The 11,877-nt window shown below is 40.8% G+C and overlaps 1 protein-coding gene across 3 annotated transcripts in view; it reads left to right on the top strand.

The window, feature by feature from the left end:
• SLC25A14 (solute carrier family 25 member 14) overlaps nt 1-3,106 on the top strand; it is a 34,360-nt gene extending 31,254 nt beyond the window's left edge. For 2 of the 3 annotated variants that reach the window (XM_079911145.1, XM_079911146.1), the window contains exons 9-10: nt 1,594-1,674; nt 2,664-3,106. In XM_079911145.1, coding sequence (XP_079767271.1) covers nt 1,594-1,674; nt 2,664-2,705 — 123 coding nt within the window. In that variant the 3' untranslated portion in view covers nt 2,706-3,106. Of the gene's footprint in view, nt 1-1,593; nt 1,675-2,663 lie in introns of those variants that run through there. The other variant, XR_013825772.1, reaches the window with a different exon arrangement.
• Nucleotides 3,107-11,877: the final 8,771 nt, after the last annotated feature.

Below are 11,877 nucleotides of genomic sequence, written 5' to 3' on the forward strand. Positions count from 1 at the left end.
ATGGAGCCACTGCTCCTTCCCCTGGACCCTGATGCGCACGCTACTTTGTGTGTGCCCTCCAAGAGTGGAGTCTCTATGATTCCCCCAGTCCTGTCGAAGTCCTGCAATCAAATCCCGCTAGGCTTCAAAGTCTGATTGTCTAGGAATTCCTTCTCCCGTTGCCGGATCCCCAGGTTGGGAACTGACGTGGGGCTCAGAACCTTCACTCCAATGGGTGGACTTATGTGATATAAGTGTTCTCCAGTTTGTGAGTTACCCACCCAGCAGTTATGGGATTTGATTTTATTGTGATTGCACCCCTCCTCCCATCTCATTGCGGCTTCTCCTTTGTCTTTGGATGTGGGGTATCTTTTTTAGTGAGTTCCAGTGTCTCCTGTCTATGATTGTTCAGCAGTTAGTTGTGATTCTGGTGCTTTCACAAGAGGGAGTGAGCGCATGTCCTTCTATTTTGCCATCTTGAACCAATCTCTGTGTCATTTAATTCTAATAACCACTCAGTTGGCGTATGTAGGACCTACAGTGTATAAAACAGAAAACTTAAACTCAAAGCATTTTACACTATTCCTCATCTAATCCTCTGGTCATTCACATGAGGTCATCCATGGCATTACATACACAGAATTTACAGTGATGAAACAGATTCAGAGAAGGACAGTGACTTGCCCAACTCCTCTTCCCCTACTCTGCTTTAGTTGTCTTATTAGTACTTATTATTTGTGAATATAATATATATCAATTTATGTATTCGTTTGTCAGGTCCACTAGAGTATGCACTCCATGAGGGCAGGGAATGTATGTTATCTGTGGCTGTGTAACAAATTACTCCAAAACTCAGTGCCTTAATACAACATGCATTTATTATGTCACAGTTTCTGTGGGTTAGGAATTCAGAGGCAGCTTAGCTGAATGATTTCAGCTTAGGCTCTCTCATGAGGTAATAGTCCGGATGTCAGCTAGGGTTGAAATCATCTGAAGGCTTGACTGGGGCTGGGACATCTGCTTCAAGGATCACTCATGTAGTTGTCAGCAGGAAGGCTTTGTTCCTCTCTGGCTGTTGGCTGGAGGGCTTAGTCTCTCACCACATGGGCTTCTCTTCATGACATGGCAGCTGGCTTCCTCCAGAGTAAATGATCAAAGACAGAACAAGGCAAAACCTTATTATATACAAAACGTTTATAGCATAGCATTGGCGGTGACGTACGTTCACTACTGCCATACTCTATTGGTGACACAGACCAATCCTGATATGTTGTGGGAGGGACTACACAAGGGTGTGAATAACTGGAGTTGGCTTTCATCGGGGGCCATCTTGGAGGCTGGCTAACACAGACACTTTCTCTCTTGTTTACTATTATTACTATTATCCCAACATGGAGAAGAATACTTTGCATATTGTAGGTCCTTAGTAAATACTTGTTGAATGAGTGGGTGGGTGGATTTAGAACACAAAATGTATGTCTTTAGAAAAAGGACCATTCATGGATTCTAAGTTGTTGGGGAGGGGCATGGAAGATGAGTACTAAAATAAAAGTAATTGTCAGATGTAAAATGTAAGGAGAATTCACTCATTTTTTTATTATATCTTTCCGTCAGATGTGGAAACATGAGGGCTTTTTTGCACTCTATAAAGGATTTTGGCCAAACTGGCTTCGACTTGGACCCTGGAACATCATTGTATCCTTTTGGAACATGAGAATGGAAGTACATGCTTCAAGCTCCCAGGTAATTCTAGGCTATAGGAAGGAAAATTTGATTATTGAAGCCTTTAGGCAAGTGAGAATCTACTCAAGCATTCTAATGGTGACCACTGCGGGTGGAACTAAGTACAGAAATGGCTTTCAGTTGGAGTCTAATACAAACTAAAGGGATTAGAAAAGAAATGCCAAAGTTTCTTTTCCTCTTTAAAACAAACAACAACAACAAACACAGCCAAATCTGGAAGGGGCTAGGAAGTTTTGGGAAACCCTGCTAGGAGATGTCCACAGGAAGGTCCATGCTGAGGTAATCCATATTTCCTACCCCTAAGTGTATGACTAAAATAGCTGGGGAAATAATAAGACAGAAAACACTCATAGAGCAAAAGAATCCAGAGCGAAGCAGGGCTCTTTCCTCATGGATGACCTCCTTCCTTTAGCTGTGTTTGAGTGCCTCCTATGGGAAGAGCCATGAGTTGGATAGTGTGTGTGGTGGTGTTTGTACAGTGGTGAGCACTTCAGGGTTGAAAAGTAATCCTTGCCCTTGTGGAGTCTATAGGTTAATGGAGATAGTATCTCCCTCCCTCCTTGGGATTCCTCTGATCGCCTAATGTCTGTAACAGTTACTCTAGCACTGAATTATATGTCGTTGATGTTCTTGGATATTTGTGTGTGTGTGTGTGTGTGTGTGTGTGTGTGTGTATGGCCTGTTTGCCCCTGAAGAATATAAATATGTTAGAATTTTAATATGTTTATATTGCTAAATGCCAGCAATCAAAATTGGCACATGGTGGGCACTCAACACATGCTTGATTTGCTAGATATTGTTTTAAAAAAGACTTTTAAAACAAATGCAACTTAGAATAGCACAGACTAAGTACCTCAATTTAAGAGAATGCAATGCACAATTTTAGAACCGGGTTTGACTTTCAGTATCATCCCAGTGATCTTCCATGACTTACTCTTCAGTTTTTTATTACATACGAGCAGCTCAAGAGGCTTCAAATCTAAGGACTGAATATATGTGAGTCAAGCCCTGCCAACCTTTCTACTCTTCTTTTCCCTTTTTCTGTGTTCTAATGTATTTTGACAAAGTTGTAAGTGTTTACTGAATCATTGGTCTCCCAAGGCCCTCCTGATGGAAGAACGATAGGATGGTTCAAAATTGCTCATGTGTTTGTGTTGCCATGTGAACTTTTCCCTGAGAGGGAGTATTAACACTGAGACTCTGGCCCCAGATTGGTATCTTCTGTGAAGATGGATACTGATAGATGACACTCAAAATGACCTTCTCTTCAAATGTGGGTTAAATGTAGTTTGTTAGCCCCAGACTTGGGCTAGAGCAGAAGGCATAGGCCAGGGCAGTTACTGCTATTTATGTTACAGACCTCGGTTCTCATTAAAGTATTTATTGGCAGAATAACTTTGGCTTTGTCTTCATTTACTGTTTTCTCATTTGCCAAATCTTTATATTATATTCTCCAGAAAGCAATAAAGAGAAGGTGACTATGAAGTTGAGTCTGGACTCCCAAAGCACATTTATGGGAATGGACTAAGTACATTGTGCTTTCCCATTGCCATTCATTGTCATAAGGCCACTTGTAAACATCAGACAAGTGGTTCTATCCTAAAGAATGCATAAACAAACAAGGGGCTCATTTGGAAGTTTCCACAGATAAAATGCTGAAAGAGGCTTAAGATAGAACCCTGTGTGCAGGGTTCTAATTGTCTTACAGGCAAAAAGTTCTGGCTACTTTCTTGTACCAGAATAGTGCCTACCACATTGTAGGCACTCAAATATTTGTGAGATGAATACTTTAGTTCTTCATCTTTATCCATTCATTCATTTGTTCAACAAACATTTATTGTTATCTATTATGTCTTAGATGCTGGGGATGTAAAAATAAATTAAAACATAGTCTCTGATTTCAAGGTCACATTATAGTAGAAGAAACAGACATGTAAGTAGGTACTAAGTACAGTACAGTAGGTACTAAGTACTGTCTGAGAGATGAACTAAGTGCTGTAGAAGCACAGAGGAGGAAACAGACAATTACCTAGGGGATTGGCCAAAGGCTTCATAGTGGAGGTGACAGTTGTGCTAAAAAGCAGATGTTACCAGGTAGATAAGGCAGGGAAGGACATTCCAGGCAGGGGAATGGGGGAAATTTCAACATGGCTGAAATAAAGGGTTATGGTTTTCAAATACCACCTGAGGCAGAATCACCTGGAGATCTTGTGAAAATGTAGATTCTTGCACCCTGTCACCTGAGATCCTAACCTTATTTGGGGCAAAGGCATTTGCTTTTGTCATAGGCACTTGATGGAGGGTGATCCTTAGATTACACTTTGAGAAGCACTTGTAAAGAAATATGGGCTAGGGACTTCCCTGGTGGTCCAGTAGCTAAGGCTCCGCCCTCCCAATGCAGGGGGTCTGGGTTCGATCCCTGGTCGGGGAACTAGATCCCGCATGTATGCCACAACTAAGAAGTCCATATGCCACAACTAAGAGCCCACGTGCTGCAACTAAGCCCTGGTGCAGGGCTTCCCTGGTGGCGCAGTGGTTAAGAATCCGCCTGCCAATGCAGGGGACACGGGTTCGAGCCCTGGTTCAGGAAGATCCCATATGCCGCGGAGCAACTAAGCCTGTGCGCCACAACTACCGAGCCCACGCGCCACAACTACTGAAGTCCACGCACCTAAAGCCCGTGCTCTGCAACAAGAGAAACCACTACAATGAGAAGCCCGCACACCACAACCAAGAGTAGCCCCACTCGCCGTAACTAGAGAAAGCCCGTGCGCAGCAACAAAGACCCAACGCAACCAAAAATAAATAAATAGATTAATTAATTAAAAAAAAGATCTGGTGCAGCCTAAATAAATATTTTTTAAAAGTAAGGTGATTTGAAAACAGAAAAGTAATGTTAATTTAAAAAAAAGAAATATGGACTAGAATGAAAGGAAATTAGAATAGTGTGGCCAAAAGGGTCAAATTGTGAAGGGTCTCTATATATCCTAAGAAAGAGTTTGGCTTTTATCCTGGAGGGAGAGGCCAGGCAAAGGAAGTTTAAAATAGGGAATAATATAACCAGCTTTTATTTTTTAGGAAGATAATCCTTGTGTGGAGGGTAGCCTGGAAGGGAGCAACCCAAACAAGGTTAAGCCCCACTGAGCTTTACTCCCCTTTTTGTACAGGTAGACAAAATAGCGTCCAGAAAAGCTAAGAAAATTTGTCCTAAGTCACATAGCCTGATTATGGCAGATTTGAGGCCAGCACATAGTTATCAGATTCCTTCTCTGTCTCATTCTACCACCCCACAGTGTCTTCTTAATTGTCAATCTAAAGTACTACCTTTTCAAAATAAATTTTAATAGACTTAATTTTTTAGAGAAGTTTTAGATTCGTAGCAAAATTGTGTGGAAGATACAGAGATTTCCCGTGTACCTCCTACCCCCGCATACATGCAGCTTCCCCTTGATCAAAATTCCTCACCCAGGGTGATTAATTTGTTACAGTCAATGAACCTACATTGGCACATCATTATCAGTTCACATCCATCATTTATATTAGGGTTCACTCTCAGTGTTATACATCCTGTGGGTTTTGACAAATGTATAATGACATGTATGCACCATTATAGTATCATACAGAATAGTTTCACTATCCTAAAAATCCTCTGTGCTCTGCCTATTCAGTCTTCCCTCTCCCCTAAACCCCCAGAATCCACTGATCATTTTACTGTCTCTATGGTTTTGCTTTTTCCAGAGTGTCATATAGTTGGAATCAAACAGTATGTAGCCTTCTTAGGCTTATATGGGCTATACTATATATAAGTATATATCACTTAGTAATATATACTTAAGGTTCCTCCATGTCTTTTCATGGCTTTATAGCTCATTTTCTCTTTTTTCTTTCTGAATGTACCACAGTATATTTATCCATTCACCTACGGAAGGACGTCTTGGTTGCTTCCAAGTTTTGGCAGTTATGAATAAAGCTGTTATAAATATTCATTTGCAGGCGTTTATGTGGACACAAGTTTTCAGCTCATTTGGTTAAATACCAAGGAGTGCAATTGCTGGATTGTATGGTAAGCATATGTTTAGCTTTGTAAGAAACTGCTAAACTATCTTCCAAAGTGGCTTATAAAGCTTTTATGTGCCAGATACTGTTTTAAGTGTATTATGTTTATAAAACTGTTTACATCCTTTCAACGATCCTATGAGATAGGTACTATTCTTATTTTTCAGGTGAGGAACTGAGGCACAGAAAGGTAAAAACTTCATTCCTAGGAAATGGCAGAACCAGGATTCTAACCCAGGCCATCTGGGTCATGAGCCCATGCTTATAATCACCATGCTAGAGGTGTACTGACTTAGCCTTGTCCAGGGTCACTTAAAGTTTATGGCAGGTGAGCAGTAAAGAATACTGATTTCATTAGTTCCCCTGTCTTTATAGCACCCTGGGAGAAAGAAGGTCAATGGTCGTTGTGGTTGATCACTCTTTGACACTTAACTGTAAGACTAGATTTAAATTACTTTCCTGGAGACCTGTGACTGCAAATATATCATTTTCTTCTTATTCTCCACTTTCTACTGCTTCCTTATGTTTCCTTTGTTGGCCTTTCTTCTCCATGACCTCCTTCCTCACTATCCCCCTCTTCCTCCCCAGTCTAAGTGAGCATACCATACACACAGGAGTTTGTTCTTGTTGTATGTAATACTATTTATTGAAGAACAGATGTCACTGATTTCTTTTTTTTAAAGTCTTTATTGAATTTGTTACAATATTGCTTCTGTTTTATGTTTTGTTTTTTGGCCCCGAGGCATGTGGGATCTTAGCTCCCTGGCCCGCACCCCCTGCATTGGAAGGTGAAGTCTTAACCACTGGACTGCCAGGGAAGTCCCAGGTCTCACTAATTTCAAATTGAGTAATTTGAACATGGGACTAGACTTCTCACCCTCTTTCCTCCTGTGCAAAGAAGTCTGTTGTTAGGCTTATAAATTTATGGGAGGAATGATTAAACTTCTAAGAACCTGATTATAAATACTTCTTTTCTATTCACTAAAACATATCCCTTAAGGGATAATATTTTTGATCTTCATATCTTCTCAGTTAGCATGGCCACTCGCATTAATCTTAATTCCTGAGGTTTCAGTAAAGGATATCTCTTCTGTCTATCCAGTGTCTCAGATTAGCATCAGAATTCAGTTGTATTAGGGGCTGTGCCTAACTCATTATAAACACTCTTCATGCATCCTTGGCTCTCCCGTTTATTTAGCAAATAAGAAAAACAATTTAACACATCATTGCATAAGATTACTAAGGGACCTGGTAATCTTAAAGTGGTAGTTGGAATTTTGGATCATGAGCCCGTTTTCCACATTTGAAATAACCCCACAGCCATTCAGCTCTAATTTCTTGGTTCAGTTTTCTTACTTTTTAAACCACCTCTGAGATGACAGAGATGACTGAGATGACATCAGTTTGCTCTTCCATAGGATGTGCTTTAGTATTTGTCGAATGGCTCAGTGGGCAAATCCGCAGAACTATTATGAGTGGTAAAAGCACAATGAACAGTTTTGTAAGACAGCATGGCATTTTACTGGGCCAATGACTGTTATCTCAGCATGTTCATCATCTTTTTAGTGCCATAATGTCAACTCAGTTGAGATAGAACTGGAACCAATATGGATTTATTATATTAAATGGGAAATATAATTCAATCATGGAACTATTGGGTAACATCCACCAAATGAAAAGAAACCTAAAAAATTAGAGAACCCCCCAGCCCCCAGGTTCTTGGTCTGATTTTAGTCCCTCTGGAGCTTTGGAGCAAATGAATTCTGCCCGTGCCATTGTGTAGAAGGCATTTTGAAAGAAACAGGAGCTGCTTTGTGCATTAAAACAGACTCTGAGACCCTTAGCAGCTGCATTAGTTGTTTCTAGGACTCCTCATGAGAGGGCTCTTTGAGCTCAGTGGCTGCTTATGGTCCCAACAGCTTGTAAATCCAGTGAACATATGGCTGGCTAGTAGCATGTTAAGCTCTCCCACACTTCACCCTGCCACAGTGGATCCATTAGGTGGAGCACATCTTTCCTGGTCAGCAAGGCTGCGAGACCATGGCTTCGAGGCTTCAGCTGCATCAAGACCTGGCTCCTGGCTCCATGTGATCATATTTTCATATTCTCGTGCCTATTTAGCATTTCATGGTATTGCACAAAGCCACTATCAGAAGATTTTAAGAGTGAAAACACACTGAAATTGGTATCTGTATATCACACGATGCTGTATCAATGATGCAGTTGTCCTGTGAGGGGTGTTGTTAGACTGCTGTGTCCCATTAGTCCAGAATTCTGGATTTGCAGATTAACTCTAGCAGTAGGGCATAGCAACAGGTTTCCTTTTGTTAAAAAAAAAAACTGGTCAGCCCCCTTGGTATGGTTTATGCTTTCAGGAAGCCATGCACTTTTATTTCTTTGAGATATTCATATCACTGTGGTCTGTTCATTTATGGCTCACTTTTGACTTCTCATAGCAAATATCCTAGGGAAACATTACCTTTCAAGAAAGGCCAGCAAAAGTATGAATCAGAATTCTTATAAGTGTTTAATGCTCCTTGACCTAGTAATACTACTTTGGAGAATTTTATCTTAGGGGATTAAACAGACATGTCAAAGATTTATATACAAGGGTATTTACAGTGGTATTATAACAGTGAGAAATTGGAAATAACATAAATGTACAACTATAGAAAAATGGTTAAAATATTATATACTCATGTTGAAAAACATGCAACCCTTAGAACTCATATTTTTGAAGAAAGCTTAATGACATAGGAAAATAGCACAATATAATATTAAGTGAAGAAAACAGATGAAGGAAAATAACAGTGATCATCTCTGGGTGGTATAATTATGGGTAACTTTATGATTTTCTGTATATTCAAAAATTTCTAAAATGAAAAAAATTGCTTTTATAATCAGAAAAAAAATAATGAACATCATGCATACATCAATATATAGCTCTAAAAGAAATCCAGGAAAGCTGGAGTAGTTTTAGCACCTAGCCCTCAATAAATGCTTGTGGGGTAGGTAGATGGATGGACAGATGAATGAATGAATGCCAGCTGACACTTGTAGGTACCATCATTGAGTTTATATGATTGCAAGAAATAACAAATGAAGATTTATTAATTAAAAGGAGAAGATTCCAGACCAGTCAGCCATTTGAAGGATGACATGGAAGGTACTGAAGGAGTCACAAAATAAGTGAGTGGCTGATGGCAGCAAGGGGTTGGGTCTGGCCTTGGGCCCATTGCTGTTCTCATTGCCCAGCTGTCAACACCATGTTTCCTCTTGTTCTGTGTGTCCTTGAAGTATCTCTGGAGCCTGCTGTTTTCACTGGTCTCTGTTTAGTTTGGCCAGTGACTGAGCATGTGAGTCACAAGTTCATTTCCCATGTGAACCAGTAAACACTTCACCATATAGGAAGAAGATATCCCAAGGCTAACTCTGGCTGGCCAACTCTCAGAGATGGGCTTTTTGGTCATGTGGACAAGCAGGAGAGTGTTGGTGGATCAGGGCAACCTGCCTCTAACATTTGTGAAACCACTCAAAATGACCCTGTCCAGAGGGCTGTGTGTACTGTTCTTGAGGGTAGTCCTCTGAAACGGAGGTATGCTGTACATAACATTAGCTACCCAAGGAATTAGTATAAAACTTAGTCATGTCACAATGTTTTTTAATGGATTCACAATAAGCTTTTCATGGAAATTATAGATGGGACCAATTGATCTACATTCTGTCCTATAAGGTCTTAATATCTTTTTGGCTATTTTGATCAAATTGCTGAACAGGATCTGGCTTCTCTGCAAGTCCATCAGGAGACAACATTGGATGTGTGAATGAAATCTAAATGTCTCCACTCCAGTGCATTCCCTTATCTGTGCAGGAGCCTGCGTCAAAGAAAGCCATTAGACTCTTTAGCATAGCATTCTGTATCTCTGCTCTTGGTGGCTTATTAAACACAGTGTTCTTAATTGCGGTTACTCTTAAACCCAAGAATATGATAACAGTGCCTTGTTTATATCTGCTCTGTCTTGATCCTGCTAAAGTATTAGATTTATGTTTGTCTTTTCCAGCCTGAGTCACCTCTCATCACTCATTTTTCCTAATGTCTGCAGATGTGACGGATTCCCTTAAATTGGTCAGCTGGATGTTTTATTCTTTAGGTTTTTTAAGGAAGAGGAAGAGAACATTTTCTGAGTACTAACAATGAAATGTGCTGTGGTGTACTAGGCATTTTCATATGCATTGTCTGAATTAATCGTCACTATAGCCAAATAAGGTAGGCATTATCATCCCAATTTTACAAATGAGGAAACTGTGGCCTTGAGAATTTAAATGACTGAATCATAATTTGAACACTGGTCTGTTGGACTTCAAAGCCTGTGATTTTCCCACTGCTCACACTGACTCCCAGGAATAGCAGGGTGTTTTAGACTGAACCTCATAACACAACAATCAGCTGGCCTCCCCTTAGCTCCTGCCTTTCTCCTGTAACTAGCTGCCATTCCACTTTGCTTGTGTTACCTTGGGAAGATCAGTCCTTTGCAGCAAGGCCAGGAAATTAAGCTTTGAACCACCAGTAAGGAGGGCATTGATTTGAGCCTGCTTTCAATTTTGTCCCCAAACCCAGTTACTATTTGTGTTTGTGTTTGGTACCAAATCCCAGACAAATCAATTCATACTGTTTTGGTTTCTTCTGCCCTTTTTTGTTGTCCACTCAGCAGCTTTCTAGGGAGATAATCTAGTTGAGGGCCTTAAGAGACAAACTCTCTAGGAATGTACTGTGGAGACCAGGAGGTTGTGGAAAGGGTTACAGGAAAGCTCAGGAAGGCTGAGCGTGGTTCCTGGGTTTCTTCCCCACTCTATTCTTGTAGTTTCTGCTGCCAGGGTTGCCCAGGGGGAGCCTGAGTATAATTCCCAGTTGCCAACAGTCATTTTCTGTACCTGCAAGAAAGCAGGATAAGGCTGGTCTCCTGGGCCATTTTGGAGACATCCTCTTATGCAACTGAGTTTCTTAGGAAAATGCAAATTTGGGAGTAAATGGAAGAAGGTCAGTCTCTGAGGAGCAAAGTGGGTCCAGTGTGGAGGGCTTGGCAGTGCCTTTTTTGGTACCTACCCCTTTTTTCCCTTTCTTTCCTTTCAATGTCTCAGAATCTGTGGTTTGGCATCGTCATCAGCAAGTAGCTACAAGTGACATAAGAGGCCAACTGAGGGGAAGGGGCACCACAGAGTTAGGAAGGTGGTGGGTTGGAGGGGTAACAGCAGAAATAATTACAAGACAGGCGATTCGCCAAAGAAACACTGTTTTGAACACCGTGAAGTGTGGAAAAAGACAAGCTTTAGTATCTAATTCAGGTTCCTACATTCGTACAACCTCACTACATAAAATGTCTGATTTACATCAGGGAGGGCAGGACCCCTCATTTCACCAAAGCAATCACTGTAGTACACAGTTAAAAAGAACAGAACCTCATTTCTCTAGTGCTGTGCTTTCTAATATGATAGCCACTGGCCACGTGTAGCTCTTGAGCATTGGCACATGGCTAGTTTGAATTGAGGTATTCTATAAGGGTAAAATACACACCAGACTTCAAAGATTTGGCATGAAAAAAATAGGGTAATAATCTTTTATATTGATTACACGTTGAATTAATGTTTTAGATATATTGAGTTAAATGAAACATTATTTTCGCCTGCTTTTTTTTTTTTTTACCTTTTTAACATGACTACTAGAACATTTAAGATTACATAGGTGGCTTGCATTAGACTTCTATTAGACAGTGCTGCTCTAGTGTATTCAAAAATAAGATTTGAGTTTAAGCATCTTTCCAGTAGTACACTTCTTGCTTTGAGTAAGTATACCTCTACAGGAGAAACAGACTCATCGCAAAAGAAGGGCAGGGAGGAATGGAGATTTGCAAATGGGGAAGCTGATTATAGAGTGAAGTCAGCACCCTGCCTTAGTTACCTCTCAGTCTGAGGTAAGGAGGTGCAGGGGGTGGTCAGTTGCTGGAAGCAAGTGCTCTCTTTTCCCTAGCTCCACCTGGTCTCCTAGCTGGGGCTCTGAGAAGGGAGAGAGGGGCACTTTGAAACTTGTCTGCCCTTACCGTC

The sequence above is a fragment of the Stenella coeruleoalba genome (assembly GCF_951394435.1).
Source record: "Stenella coeruleoalba genome assembly, chromosome: X".
Lineage (NCBI taxonomy): Eukaryota > Metazoa > Chordata > Mammalia > Artiodactyla > Delphinidae > Stenella > Stenella coeruleoalba.